This window comes from Lissotriton helveticus, chromosome 2_1 (genome assembly GCF_964261635.1).
Source record: "Lissotriton helveticus chromosome 2_1, aLisHel1.1, whole genome shotgun sequence".
Lineage (NCBI taxonomy): Eukaryota > Metazoa > Chordata > Amphibia > Caudata > Salamandridae > Lissotriton > Lissotriton helveticus.
This window is the reverse complement of record NC_136059.1, coordinates 1657068886-1657085148: the sequence shown is the minus strand read 5'-3', so window position 1 is coordinate 1657085148 and position 16263 is coordinate 1657068886. Positions and strand designations below refer to the sequence as shown.

Here is a 16263-nt window from a genome sequence, read left to right as displayed (position 1 = left end):
AATCAGTTGTCGATGAAAAGCCATATCAGACATGTAATCGGCACTTGTTATGGCATATTGCGTAAACTACACAAAATCTTTCAATGGATTCCTATTGAGTCCAGGAAACCTCTGGTCCAGGGACTTATCATGAGTCGTATTGACAATGGCAATGCCCTGTTGGCCTCTATAAACGAGGAGCTCTACTTCAAGCTTCGAGTCCTGCAAAACACAGCGGCCAGACTGATTAAACCTCCCAGCCAGATCTCCATCTGTGCCTAGTCTGAAGTCCCTTCACCGGCTCCCCATTAAGAAGCGGTGCCATTTTTAAATTCTCTGTTTTGTGCATAAGAGTATGTATGGAACAGGCCACGTTATCTGGCAAAAAAACGTGTCTGGTATCAACCAAGTAGGACGCTCGGATCCAATTCTAAATGTCTTCCCACTCCTCGCAGAGTCCCGCACTGCTAGAAACGGTGGTCGATCCTTCTCCTTTCTTGCTCCCGCTTTCTGGAACAAACTGCCGTCTCATCTCCTTTCCACTACGGACCATAAGTCCTTTCGCAAGGAAATAATAACCTGGCTATTTGACCATACATAACCCTCTATACCCCACTATCAGTCTCTACGGTGTCCTCGCTAGCGCCATGAGACCCCATGGTGATATGTGCGCTTAGCAAGTTCCTCTGGCTTGACAAAGTTCACATGTGACATGCCCTTTTATTCATGTAAATGTGAGAAGGATAAATTAAAAATAAAATTAAACTTACCTCCTCGCCCTGTCCTCCTCTATGAGTCGCTCCTCCGGCCGGAACACGAAGCACCCAGGCTGAGCCAATCACAACACTCCAATGCAGCGTTGTGATTTGTCTGAGCGCCGTGGTTCGGTACTAAGATGAGGACAGGGAGCCTGAGCTTGTTCTCCACCCAGGCTGTAATTCAGCCTGGCTGGAGAACATGCTAAGGGAGTGAAATCCCCTCCTCCCCTCCCCTGCTCTGTCAGCAGAGCAGCCCCGCAAAACTGCCACGCCCGCAACAGGAAAACATAAAATGATAATAACTTTCTTTAACTATCATTTGTTCCCCATACAATGCTGAAAAGCAGTTGGGCGATGCTCCCCTGCCTTAGTAGAGTAGCCGCCACAATACTTACAGACTTTATTTATAATGAAATCGCATTGTCAGTAATGCACAGCGTGGTTGGTGACACTCCTGCAGCACTCCCCCTAATAGTAATAACTTTGTAATTAACTTCTTTATGTACGCTTTTGACTGCTGTTTGGGATTTGACGTCCGTCTGGTAACAACGATTTCGGTATGGGATTCCAACCAAGAATGTGGAGTGGCTGTACCATTTAAAGCAGCTTAGTGACGGTAGACTTTTGGACAGAAACACGATAAAGGTTTGCTAGGGGAAAAGCCTATGTTAAATTCAGAAGTGAAAAGTTTTGGGCAGCAGCAGCTGTTATAGGGCAGAAGTGGTGAGGCAGGGGTAAAAAAAAAAAGGTAAAATCCACTTATCTGGAAGCCGCCTCCTCTCCTCTGTCCGATGCAGGAAACCAGGAAACAGGAAGCTCAGAGGCTTCCAGACTCCCCTAACTGTAGTCACCAGCATGTCAATAGCTTTGTGATTGGTCTGAGCACCTTGGGTCGGCGCTCTGAGAGGGACTGGGAGCCTTCTCCATGTTCTCCACACAGGCTGTGCAATACAGACAGTGGAGAAAATGCAAAGTGCAAATGACTGTTTGACCAGCCCAAGATGGCTGGCATGCACACTTTGAAAGTGCTCACCACTCCTCCCCCTGCTGTAGGCAGCCCAGCCTCACCCACACCTAAAGCCAGGTTGGAAACATTAAATGATAATAACATTGTGTTATTATCATTTTATTTTTCCTGTGGGATGAAACTCCTCCGCCTTAGCGGAGGAACCGCCGCTGGTTTTGGGGCCCAATTTTTGTGAGCTTTGGAACGTTCCACCAATCGGCATCAAATTTGGCATGCTCCTGGCTTTAATTATGAACAATAATCCTCTTAGAATTGTTACAAATTCGTTAAGAGAGAAAAAATTGCGAAAGCAGCCTTCTCTGTGGAAATAGGGTACTCACTGTCCAGCCATAATTCGGTTATGTCACTATAGGACCAGACCAGCATTACTCCACAGAAAACATAAACAAATATATAAATAAATAATAAAAATAAGAATTCTTTCAGGGTTCCAAAATTCTTCCAAAATGACTCACCAATTAATTGAACCACCATCAACTTGTTTCAGGATCAGCTTTTTCCAGTATTCGTGCGTAGCGCTGATAATGTTGTGGGCAAACATCTACGGCAGAAACAAATCTTAAGTGCAGAATAAACAAGTAATGTATGCGTTTTGATAATGCTCTGAACATTCTGATTCCACACGTTTGATAGATTATGTTACAGGTTTTTCTTCTTTAGTCAAAGAATTTTAAAGTATAGAATAGTAAAAGATGTGTTCGTTTTTGGCGCATTTTAGTACTTCAATAAAATGGATGTTGCCTGCGCTGTACAGGTAAGCCATAAAAAATGCAAGTATCAGGCAAGACCGGCTCTATTTCAGACAGTATCTAGGCACGCCCAAAAAGTTGTACAACATTAAAAGAATACAATCATTACAAATTCAAAATGTGTGTTTGAGCAGTCTTAACCAACCACTGAAGGGTCTTAGAGCTCAGATCTGGACAAGATTTTTGCTGCCTCTATGGAGTAAGAATGAACACTTCTGTTGCTTGTTAACCCCCCCCCCCCCCAACCTCACTGAGGTCCCCGAGAAAATTGTGTTTAATGATAAGTTTTCCCAAGTAGACTAGAGCATGGTTTCCAAGCTTTTCTGTAGTAAAAGCTACTTATGTTCAATGAAAACCCTCTTGAGTATCTATTATTATTAGAGTTTTAATACTAACCAAATCAGACAAGATTACATTAGTGGCCACCATGTGCATGATTACCAGCAGTGCATCAGGCACGATTCTCACCAGGAATGTAAAAAAATGGTTTGCTAAAGGAACTTCCCGGAAACTGAAGAATATCTAATGTTTTATCTGTGCCTGTGTTAATGAACTAGAAAATGAAGCTGGTTACCTATTTAATGCATACCGCATTAAGGAACAGAATATTTTTGTATGTATAAAGCTCCCGTAGGTCACTTAAGGTATCATTGTTTTATCATGTGTCATGAATTGCAATTGTTTTCGGGGCGTGGCTTAGCACGCAATGGAGACGGACGCACCCGGGTAGAGCTCCTGCCTAAGCTCCCCTACCCCGGGTCATTTCTCCGGCGAAATATATCCTTACTGGCCTGAAACTGCTGGCCGACTCCGGTGAGAATTGGCTGCGGGACCCCGCTCCGGTGACGACCGCAACACTGCAGCCAGCCTGACCGCGACACAGCTGGGGTGCCTAACTACGCGAGACCGAGGCTTTTGGCGGGCTGCTGAGTTCCGGGACGCAGCGGGCGCCGCTGGAGCTGGCGTAGACCCGCGACGATAACCGGGCGGCCCCTAGCAGAGCCGGATTCAACCCTGCAACCCACCCGACCTGAAGCAGCGGTGCCTGCAGCCACCGGAGGTACCGACGGGAGCAACGAAGAGCCGAGGACGGCTGCGACTCTGTGCCGGCAACAGCCTGGGGAGCTTCGAAGGCGAGCTGGGGCCCGAGACCGACGAAGCGGCGCCTGGGTGAGAACGGTGCCTTCCCCCTCCCCTGCTGCACGTTGTACCCACTGAACACGGCCGGGAGGAGGGGCCTGCTCTTGGGGACGCTGGGGCCGGGGGACACCTGGGGACGACCGCGTGCCCCCCCCCTCCCCACCCCCCCCGGACCTGGTGGACTGCTGGGTTTGGGAGCCCCCCTCCCCCCCCTCCTGAATAGCACTACTTGCTGGGGGCCGCGGACTGCAGCGGGCGCAGCCCGGGCGCGGGAGGGGACACTGGTGAGGCGCGGCAGCTGCTGTGGACGCCCGCACCGCCCAGCGCCGGTGCCAGCATCGCACACCCTGAGAAGCTGCTGGGGTCAGATTGGAAAGTCCCCCCCTCGTCCTCCCGAGGCGAACCAGCGCTACCGCCGGTCAAACCCTGCTGTCCGCCACCAAGTCGGGCCTGCGCGCCTGGACGCCACGGACACTACAAGACTGCCCCGTTCGGACCAGAGACTCTAGCGGAGCTGCGAGAGCGGCCGGAGGGCGCCCGCATTCCACTTGAACGGCACTCGCCTCCCACGGCCTGGCATCACTGACGCCGCGACGGGCGACGCTCATCACACACCGCCCAGAAGCCCACAACCACGATTTTCAGACACTTACAAAGTGAGCACCCCTCACCACGGAGGAGGCCTGAGGCTTGCAGAGACGATCCCGCCTCAGCGACTGCGTACTGCACACTGCAGCCTCTCCCCCTCCTGCTAGCAGGAGCCACTCGCACGCTCTGCCTGGCCCATGTCTGGAGGGGTGATGACACGCACTGGGTCTGGAACCGCGTCGGCGAAAGGAAAACAAACAAAAGTGGCGCCCAAGATGGATGCGGAACACGTGGCATCGAAACTGGACAGTGTGCTGGCGGCCATGGAGAGGATGGAAGAATCCCTTCAGCAGACGCGCACCTCCCTGGAGACCAGGATAGACGGCGTGGCAATAGACCTGCCCCACCTCAGAGCCGACCACAAGAAACTTCAAGATCGCACCACGACGCTGGAGGGCACGGTGGCAGCTATTGAACCGAAGGTGACCCAGGCAGACAAGCACATACCGGACCTCCTAAACAGAGTGGAGTTTCTAGAAGACCACGCTGAGGATGCGGAAGGACGGGCGCGACGAAATAACATCCGCTTAGTGGGCATTCCGGAGAAATGGAAGGGGCCGGACCCTGCCCGCCGCGTAGAGGACTGGCTACGAGACCTGCTGCCAGAAGACGCGCTCTCACCCCACTTCGTGGTGGAGCGGGCCCACCGAGTGCCCACAAGACCCCTTTCCCCTGGCTCAAACCCCAGGCCATTTCTCCTCCGCGTCCTGAATTACAGGGACCGTGACGCGATACTACGCGAGTCTAGGAAGCTAGGGGAAGTCAATATAGACAATGCTAAAGTGATGTTCTTCCCTGACTACACCATGCAAGTACAAAGACAGAGACACTCCTTCCTGGCAGTGAAGAGACGACTGCGCCAAGCGGTTCTAAAGTACTCACTACTCTTCCCTGCCAAACTAAGAGTGGTAGCACGAGACAAGACGCATTTCTTCACAAGCCCTGAGGAGGCGGAGGCCTGGCTAGATGAAGGGACGCCAGACGCGCCTAGGAAAACACAGGGAACCACCACCACAGAGCGGACCCGAGGACCGAGACGACGGCGCCGCCGCAGGACGCCCTCATCCCCACAGACTCGAGAAACAGCAACGCACTCCCCGCCCATGGATCAGATCCTGCAGGAACAAAGGGATGCCCTACGCAGAGTGGCGGAAATCAGCAGCTCCCCGGCCCAATCGCCACACCCGAACGCCAGCCCAGCCGCATCCCTAACAGATGATGAAGCGATCTACGGCTTACCAGACACCCAACGCTCTGAGGAACTCCCGGAGGTCACACCGCAGACAGCAGAACTTTTTGGCTGACCGGGACCAGGATACCCCTCACCTCCGGAACACAGCGCAGCCTCAACTAGGCTGCTGCCTAACTGACTCACCTCCTAATGGGTAAACTGTGCACCTATCTATAGAAGTAGACCCCTCAGCTCGAGGGTTCAAGAGCGGGCCAGACACTGAGTAGCTTTTTGCTTTATATACACGGCCCAACCACCCACTGACACGGAATAAACGTATAGACTGTAGCGGTATACATACCTACCGCCACTAAATTGCCCGCTCGAAGAGGGGGATCTCCCCTGGAGGCCCTGCCCCCACCCTCGATACTTGGGAGCGCCATTGGCGCCGTACTGGGCGGCAAAAACTGGGCGTCCACCAGACAGCAACGGCCTCTCTGCACACCCGGGAGGGATGCCGCACTCCCCACGGACTACACGGTGATTCCTATTATTACACAAATAAGTCACACGATACCCCCTAGAACTGTATAGTTTACAAGCTCATTCGAGTGTTTGGACGGCGACATGTTGTGCAGCCGACCTTTTGGTATTTTCGATTGTGTTGCCATGTTGAGGCTATATGTTATCCCTTTCTCCCCTACCCCTCTACACCACCGGAGATCACTCCGCTTTGTGCTGAAAAACAGCAGCTGTTTTGCGATGTGGATGGGACACTGGGCTTGGTGGGGAGCCGCACGTGGGGTTTTGACATGCGAGGGGACTGGAGGGAATTGCATGAATGGTAACTATGGCTGAAATACGAATATGCACTTGGAACGTCAGGTGGATGCACACACCAGCTAGGCGCTACCAGATCTATTCATACCTAAAGCGGCACAAGATAAGCATAGCACTGCTCCAGGAATCACACCTGAACAAGGCAGGAGGTACAAGCACTACACCGCAGATGGCGCGGCCAACTCTATGCCACGGACTACTCCTCATATGCTCGCGGCGCACTGATATAGGTTCGTCCTGGAACCCCTTGGACAGTCACTGATACCACCATAGACCGGGAAGACAGGTTTGTTGTCGTACAAGGCAGACTAGACGGGCAACAGGTAGTACTAGTGTCCCTATATTCCCCAAACACGGATCAGGGAGGCTTCCTGACACGCCTCTCCACAATGATGGCGACCTGGCATGCGGCTCTATGGATACTGGGCGGGGACTACAACTGCACACTTGATACAACACTAGACCGCTCCTCCCCACCCACGATTAATGCACCTACGCGGGGTGCCACAAAGGCATTACTTGAGTGAGCTACGCAATGGGACCTCCATGATGTTTGGAGATCACGCAACCCTGGGACACGGGTTTACTCCTATTATTCAGGCGCTCACGACTTACATGTCCGCCTGGACAGATTCATGGAATCCACTGAACTCCTACCCCTAGTAACAGATACGCGGATACATGGGCCGCACGCACTCATACCATAACCGCACTTTCTATCCATAGCTTGGAAACGCCCGCGCCCCCCCCACCCCCATACCTACCTGGCGACTACAGCCTGCACTGCTACTTGACGCGGCTTTCCGAGACTCCCTCCTCACACGCACTGCACAATACTTTGAGGACAATACAGACACAGCGTCCTCCCCCCAGGTAGAATGGGACGCTTTCAAGGAAGTGATCCGAGGCCACTGTTTGAGGACGCAGGGACACATGAGGCACCAACTGGAGGGCGACCTGACTAGGCTGGAATCTGACTTGCTCGACAGCGAGGAGGAGGCTATTGAGGGCGATGCTGACTCGTTACAGGGGGCGCAAGCGGAACATGCGTGCCTACTGGAACGACTACGCAACATCAACTACGCTGCGCACTCGGCGAGGACGCACCACCTGCGTGACAGACCTGGCAAGCTCCTGGCCTGGCTGATATCACAAGAGAATGGCTCGACCCCAGTGACAGCAATACATGTGGAAGAGAGGGGCTTGCTATACACACAGCGCTATATACACGATGATTTCACCGCCCACTATATCGCTCCCGATTACCAAACCCCCACCCGGACATTGCTGAATACCTCTCCCCTCTGCAGCTGCCGCAGCTAACCACTGCGCAGCAGGATGAGCTGGGAGCCACACTCGAACCTGATGAGGTCCGCGAAGCTATATTTAACTTGTCTAACGGCAAATCCCCGGGCCCAGACGGGCTCCCAGCCGAATTTTACAAGGCTAGCTCTGACATCCTCGTCCCGGAACTTCTGAAAATGTACGCCGCAGCTACGGAAGATGCAGCCTTACCCCCAATGTTAAATGAGGCCACTCTGATCTCTATCCTCAAACCTGACAAAGACAGCACCCGAATGGGCTCTTACCGCCCCCTGGCGCTGCTGAACACGGACTACAAAATACTGGCCTCCACGTTGGCCCGGAGACTGGCCCCCTATGTGCCCCGACTGGTACACCAGGACCAGAACGGCTTTGTCCCGACGCGACACACCTCTCACAATATCCGCCGCCTCTTCCGGATACAGAAGTATGCTGTCCAGCAGTGGCCTAGGGCAGGATGCCTGATATTAGATCTGGAAAAGGCCTTTGACTCGGTCGAGTGGCCGTACCTGAGAGCAATTACTGAGAAGTACCAGCTAGGGGGAGGCTATGAAACTATGGTGGGCCTACTATATGACAAACCAACAGTCCGGGTCCGCACAGGCTCACTACTCTCGGACGACATCCGGGTGCGACGGGGCACTAGGCAAGGCTGCCCCTTATCACCTATACTGTTTTCATTGGCCATGGAGCCCCTGGCCACAATCCTCAGGACCCAGGGACCTGAATGGGTGATACCACTGGCGGATGGCCTGCACGCAGTGTCACTATATGCTGATGATTTATTGTTGTACGTTAGAGACATAACTGACATCCCTGCCTCCCTAACTGACGTCTTCCGGAAATTCGAGGAGATGTCGGGACTAAGAGTTAACTGGTCCAAATCGGGGGCCTTTCAACTAGGCGGAGGGAGATTACAATGGTACCCCACCACATTCCGATAACTGGGGATACGAATATATCGGGATCCGATAGACGTCCAGGAGGGGAACCTCCTGCGGACAATCGCCTCAATTTGAGCGCAAATCGGCTTCTGGAACACCCTACCCCTCAACGTGCCTAGCCGTATAGCACTGACCAAAATGATTGTACTGCCCAGACTGCTGTACTATTTCGCCAACATTCCCACATATGTGCCCAATAAGATATTTCGCGACCTAGAGATCCTGCTGCGTAGCCTCATCTGGAATGCGGGCCGCCCCCGCGTGGCGCTGGCCAAGCTGTACATGCCCACTGAATCGGGAGGCCTAGCGGTTCCCAACATGGAGCTGTAATACCTCTCGGCGCAGATGCAATGGGTGACGGGGTGGCTGAGCGGCAATCATCTAGAAGACACTACCTCGGACACTGCTGCCTGGACGCAAACGCAGATTTGCACACTGTTCCATCCGCTAACCCGGACCCCCTGCCCCTCCCAATTGCACCTCGCAGTGGCGCGCAAGTGCTTTCTGCGATGTCTACGACTCACCCGGGCAACGACACCATATGCCCCGATATTACCCCTCCTGGGCACTCCCGGACCAACGGGCGCACTTACTGAGCATCGCTTGTCCAGCTGGACGCAAGCAGGGGTAGACACGCTGAGTGACCTGTATGCAGATGGGGAACTACTCGCTTTCGCGGACCTAGCGGCTGGCACGGACCTTCCAGCTCGTAAGTTCCTGTTGCATGCGTCCCTCTTGCGCACGCTTACTGCCTCCTGGGGCGACATGACGGAGGAACAGCCGATGCACACCTTCATGCAATATCTGCCCGTTATGGGTAACGGCTCACACATCATACACTGGTTGGCGCAAGCCCTACAGACACACTCGCAACCGTCCACGATGCCGCTACGGGAAAAGTGGGCAGCAGACAGGGGAAGGGACTGGACTGAGAAGGAATGGGAGATGATCTTAGCCGGACCAATGAACATCCCGCGCAACCCCCGCTTTAAAATTATTCAATTCCACATTTTACACCGTGCTTATCTCACCCCCGACAAAATTAATATATATTTTGCAACCACAAATGCCGCCTGTCAACGCTGCTCCCTGACTGGGGCAGACCTCTTACACATGCTGTGGCACTGCCCTGACATACAAACATACTGGGACGACGTCACAGTGCTACTCACACGCAACACAGACGAACAGCTGCCTCACACGTGGGAGGCGTGCATCCTGGGACTGTACAAGCGCACAAAACTCAATAAAGTACAGGCACGCTTCTGGGACATGGGACTCATAACGGCCAAGCGCCTGCTTACCAAACACTGGAAGGCCACGACCCCCCCACACATTCGACACTGGTACGCCTCCTTTACCAACTGGGCACGGGCGGAAAGCACGGTGCTCCTCCGGGAGGAAACCACGAGACTCCGAAAATTCCCCATTGCTCAGCTATGGGATGACCTCCTTAAAACGTCCCAGCGCACCTGCCAGGAGCAGGGGATAACTTGAGATACCAGGCCCCGTCGCCAGAACGACGTCAACCAACGTTCACAAAGACCACTGCTCTGTATCCCTTTTCCCCCATCCCCCCTCGCCTCCCAATGGCCTTAAGCCCTACCCTAGCAGACACTGACAATGACACCTCTCCGCCATACACCTGACACTCATTCCGCAATGCGCGCCTACCACTACCCTCGCCCTGCCTACGCTCCCGCTGACCACTTCCCCCCCCCACTTCCCCCCTCTACACTGCAAAATACCCCGCCGTACCTCGCCTCGCACCAGCTGACCCTCCACAAGAACCCACGCTGATCTCCACCCCCCTGTCCTCACTTGCCTTCCCATCCACAGGTTTTTCCCACCATTGCATAGGCATAGGGAACAGATAGTTCACTGGTCATGTTTCCCGACCAGGCCCCCCCTTTTTTTTTTATTGCAGACGAAGACAACTGAAGCATTAAACCGCTAGCGCGAAGCGTTGCCTTACTGAACACACGTTACCCACCGACTGCTGAGACGCGACAGCGCTTGCGGACCACAGGAAGGTGCGGGCTCGCACTAAAACCTCACACACACTAGCCAAGGTCATGACATGCCGTACACCGACCGACGGCCGACCACCGCCCCAGTTTTTGCGACCTCCCAATCACAACACTGGGGAGATGCACATACACCACGCTGCCGGATATCCGGGCCTCCACGCAACAACGGCTGTAGACAAGTTCCGCCGAACATAACCGCTTGCTTCTATGCCTCAGTGAGCTATACCACTACACATTTTACCACACCCGCGTAAGCATTACGTACACACAACTGATGCACTGCCTACCGACAGCTCCCCCACTATTGACTAACCTCAGCGGATTCCTAGGTCCTCAGTGGGGACTTGAGCGTTGATCACAATGGCACTAATGCTAGATTAAACCTGCACTGTTCTTGTTGATGATAAAAGACAAAACTATAGACATGTCACTTGTAAAACTGAATACCAGACAATTGTACATGCATGTTCATAAGTATCTCCGCCGGACCCCCGGGTTACCGGCTAAATGGCTGTGTCATCCAGATAAGGATTTGCTTGATTAATATTTGCCCGGCTGGCCTCTGAGCGCTGCAAAATGTACACTGTATGATGACGAAATTGTGCACAATAAAGGTCTTCCAAAAACAAACAAAAAAATGAATTGCAATTGTTTTCACTCTTCTTACCTGTTTTAGACCTTTTAATCATATTAATGTGTTGTATCATTGTTCATGACAGTTTACACATGACCCTAAAATGTTTTAATACCTTTTGTACTTACCGTGTTTTATGCTTGGGAACACTTCCATTTTTATGGAAATGTGCTTTTATGACAGAGCTGTCGAATAAAGCTTTTTGGATTGGATTGGTTTGATAAATGTAGAATCCCTCTACATGGGTATTAATAAACAGCTATAGCTGCAAAGCCCCTAGTTAATAATAGTAATCAGCTGACCTAAACATCATCTGGTGAGTTCTGAAAATGATCACATTTTTGTCTTGAATACACACTTTTAAATTTTGGTATACATATAGTACTTCAATCAAGCAAAAGCTTCTAATTTAGTAGTCTGGCTGCACACAGGAAAGCTACCCGTTGTAAAAGCCTGGACTAGAGCAAGCAGACATTTACATCAGCGCAGAGCTCAATTAAGAGATTCTGATCTTCAGCCCCGTGGGCAACCTTAATCGTATGACCTCACAAAGGAACTAGTAGTCTGGCTGGGAAAGCAGCCAGAGAAAGGTTGAGCTGGAATGGCAATACAAACTATCTGTCACAGCCTCTACTAGTCTGATATATGGACATGCGCATAAGCGACTAGTAAGGGCTACATGTTCCAGAAATGTAAAAGATTCCCCTTGCCCCGAAAGGTGTGGAAGAAGAGCTAAATCAGAGGACAATCTACCTGATGAATTTACTCCCCCGCGGGGGCTGTATGATTAAGGAAATTTCTCCCCCTCACCCCTCGTACTCTTGGGTATGTCCCTCTGATCCACCGTCCTTCTTTCTTCTGTACCCTGAGGTACCCATTGCTTCTCCGGAGACCGTATGTTCTGCTGGTCTACTCAGGTACTATCCACTGACCCCCAAAACAATGGTATATGCCCTTCATCACCATATCCACCTACAACTCTGTAAGCATGTCTCCCTTCTCCCAGATCCGCAAAGCAAATACACAGCTCATTATTTCAATGGGTACACCCCATCATGTTGCCATAAACACCAACCCTGTAATGTAGATTCTGTGCATTTATGGTGTCTTTATCACAGCTGAAATAGTATGTAAGCACTGAAATAGGGCCCTCTATAGACACACGTGCTGCTTTTTCTGATCCATACAACAAATTCAGCTATGAAGGCTGCTTTGAGGCAATCTTACAGTAATATTGCTAATAGACATGTGCAGGTCGTTGCAGCGAAGAAGTAGGTTGAATATCACGGATACGTTTTTACTGCTAGAAAGTTCTTGGTCTGCTTCAAACCACTTGAATTAACCTTGTGGCAGAGGATACATAGACAGCTATCCAGTTTTCTTATGCCGGCAACAATTTCCATTCTTGTATTTTTTGTCCTATGTTTACAATGCTAAAACAGTAACTACTAAAGTTTCAGACTGCAACATTCAGTAGTGCAAAAAGTCAGAACTGGTTGGAAAATTCTCAAGTAATATTGGGGACATTTGAAAGCTATGTACACTGTATAAATCATTTCCTGGCAGAGATTGCATTCCCACCCTGGCCCTTTGTTCTGGCATCCCATCCAAGCAGGGTCTGGGCATTATTAGAAGTGTGTTAGCAACACTCTCCCAGGCACACACAATTCACCCTAAATGACCAGAGTGGCAAACAATACGAAAGACACCAAAAAGTTGCGTAATGAAAACTAAAATTAACATCTAACCTCTCTTTCCACTTTGACTTGAACCTGCATCTCTTTCTAGGCAGTATCTTCTGCAGAACTCTGATTGAGGTTCTTTTGCGCACAGGCATGCTCCTTCTGTTATGCAGGTCAAGGATGGCTCTCCAGGTGGGGCGTCAGCTGTCATTCAAGAGTCTGTCTCAGTGCAGACATGCAGGCAGCCAACAAAGGAAAGGAGGTCCCAGCTGTGCACATGTGTGTTTTACTGGAACGCTCTAGCCCTCACAACTGGATTGACAAATAGTCCTGGACAGCCCGTCTGAGCGTCATGGAGTTATTGGGGTTGAAGGTGGGGAGGTGGCACGTGCTGCAGATAATCTGAAGCTGCCTGGGGCAAAAGCCCTGCACAAGCGAGCGGTATTATGAAGGCCCTGTCTCTTCACGCAGCAGCGATCAGGCCAAATCCCTGCATGTCCAATAGGCTTCTGTGCATGAGGGCTTAAATAACGCCCGAACCAAGGGCTCAGCCAGGCCAGTTGAGCCCCAGGCACTCAACCAGCGAGTTGTCTTACAACTCCGAGCTTGGGCCTCTTCCACCTCCAGTTAGTTGCGTTAAGAATCTGAGTTTCGGTAAATAACAGACTCTCCCACACCCACCAAGCTAAGGCTGTGTCTTTCGCAGCTTATTCGTCCTGTAAACGATCAGGAACATTCTACCCTTTTTCACAGGTCATCTCCGGAAAACTGTTGTATTGTCTCTTGCAATCTCAAAAATCGACTACTACTTAATGGTCTTTAGCTCAACGTCCATCATCAGGTTCTTAAATAGCTGCAAACATTATACAAGTAAATGCGGCCGCCAGGCTGCTTTGTAAAATCCCCAATCTGTCTCGAAATATATCTCCAAACTTCATAGGCAGAGGGTCACATTTAAAGCCCTGTGTACAGTATTCAGGGCACTGCACGGGATAGGCCCTGGCTTCTTGAGGAAGAGCTTCACTTTGGTATGCACCGAGCAGGTCTCTCTAAGTTATGCATCTGCCAAACTGCTGATGGTTCCCAGATTTAGATATGTCAACTGGGGAGGGAGGAGCTTCGTGCTTGGAGCGTCTAAATTATGTAAAGACCCGCCTTTACTCTATTAAATCCCATCATAAACTTCTGGCATTCAGAAAAGCGTAAAAAACTTGGCTCTTTTCTACTTGTTAACCACTTCGCTTCTCACTGTTTTCCCTACTCAGTAAGTGCCCTGACGTCCTTTTGGGCAAGCAAGCGCTTTATAAAAAAAATTCTAACAGAACATAACAAACCCACATGCACTCCTGGGGTTTGGAAAGAGTGCAAGTCTGCTGTTGGTTGCAGCAGTGGCCAAACAGGCCCTCAGCACCCGAAAAACAGCCACTACCCTTCCAACATCCGTCTCAACAGGTCTCCGTGCCGCGCACATTAGTGGCTACGTTTCCAGCATCACACAGTGTAATTAACGTGTGAGCCGATTACCAAAAATATCGCGGTCTACAAACTCATTTGCGGTTCCTTCTTAGAAGGGCCTTCCGCACCCCATATGCCTAAATCACAGGCTTGCTTACAATATTCAGGCATGTGATACTTACAAGTCCTAATGATAATCCCAGTATCTGTTTTTTAAGGATCGAAACGCCGTCGACCAGTAATATAGTTACACTCAGCTTACCATTGTGTTTTATGCGTGTGTTAACTATCTGTGGATAGCTTTGATATGCATGTGGACTGACCATAAGCATCCCCTTTTGCCTTTGCCTTAAAAACTTTTTTGTTTATTTCTGTTTTGTTATGTTTTCATGTATTGGATACAGGAGTGTATCCCACTGTTTATTTGTGCTTGTGAAATTCCTTTATACCCTACATTGATTAAATGCCATGTCTGGCTGGACACTTCTTTTTTGAATATAGCACACACTGTTGACTATACTTCATTACAGTGTTGGTATTAAATACGTTAAGGACCATTGTTGTTTTTATAAATAGGTAACATTCAACGGCACACTGTTTTGCAGACACGTGTGTGGTGAGAGGGAAAGAGATCAAAAGAGAGGGAGGATAGTACTTTGCCCCTTTTGGAGGGATGCTCCTCCCATCTGGGCTTCTGTTGCGGTGTGGCCCAGGGTACATTAACTCGGAGGGATCCCTCTAGTAACTCCTGAATGTGTTCTATCCTCACTGCTTGCTGTTATCCTGTCTGTGTGGGAATGCACAAAGCTTCACTGGTTAGGATCCAGTGAAATCTGTCCAGCAACAGCATGGAGTTATTTTTGTGATACCTGCTTTAAGTTGGACATACATGCGCTACAGTCCAAGTCAACTCCTGACACTAACAATCATTGGCAAAGTCTCGCCTAGCAAAGAAGAATTATTGGCTTTGCCAATGTGGTTTAGCCATGTTGTAAATCAGGACGGCTGCTGTTCAGCATGGCTAAAGGTTAGGGGCATAGAAGATAGTGGTGTGGAATGCCGTAGAGTAGAGTGGCATAGACTGTTATGTATTGGAGTGCCATAGATTGGAGTTGCATACAGTGGAGTGGCGTAGAGTAGAGTGGACTGGTGTAGCGTGCACTGGCGTAGTGTTGCAGAGTATAGTGGCATAGAGTGCAGTGGGGTAGTATGCAGCGGCATATAATTCAATGGCGTCCAATGCAGTGGCGCGGATTAGAGTGTTGCATAATCGAGTGCGGTGGCGTACAAATGCAGTGACGTAGAGTGAAGTGTGGCTAAAGGAATGGCGCAGTGTAGAGTGGCGTAGAGCACAGTGGCGCAGAGAAGAGTGGTGTAGAGCAGTGGAGCGTAGAGTATAGCACAGTGGTATGGAGTGCAGAAGAGTGCAGGGGCGCAGAGTGGAGTGTTGCAGAGTACGTTGGCATAGAATGCATTAGCTTAGAATGCAGTAGTGCAGAGTGGAGCAAATACAGTTCAGTTGCATAGAGTGCAGTGTTGCAGATTAGAGTGCCGTAGAGTGCAGTGGCGTAGAGTAGAGTAGAGTGCTGTAGAGTACATTTACGTGAAGTAGAGTGGAGTGGACTGCTGTAGAGTGAGTTGGCATAGAGTGCTGCAAAGTATAGTGGCGTAGACTGCAGTTGCATCAAGTTCAGCAGTGTACAATGCAGCACTGTAGAATACATTGGCGTAGATTACAGTGGAGCATAGTAGAGTGCAGTGGCGTAGACTGCATGGGTGCAAAGTGGAGTGGTACAGAGTAAATTGGGGTAGAGTGCAGTGGTGTAAAACAAAGTGGCATGTGGTGCAGGGTAGAGTGACATACAGTGCGTAGAGTGACATAC

The 16263-nt window shown here is 50.6% G+C and overlaps 1 protein-coding gene across 1 annotated transcript in view; it reads right to left on the bottom strand.

Annotated features, from left to right (window-relative positions):
• Window positions 1-16263, bottom strand: part of PPA2 (inorganic pyrophosphatase 2) — a 460434-nt gene that overhangs the window by 83950 nt on the left and 360221 nt on the right. The window contains exon 9 of the mRNA XM_078676619.1: window positions 2220-2305. Within this exon, the coding sequence (XP_078532745.1) occupies window positions 2220-2305 (86 nt within the window). The remainder of the gene's footprint in view (window positions 1-2219; window positions 2306-16263) is intronic.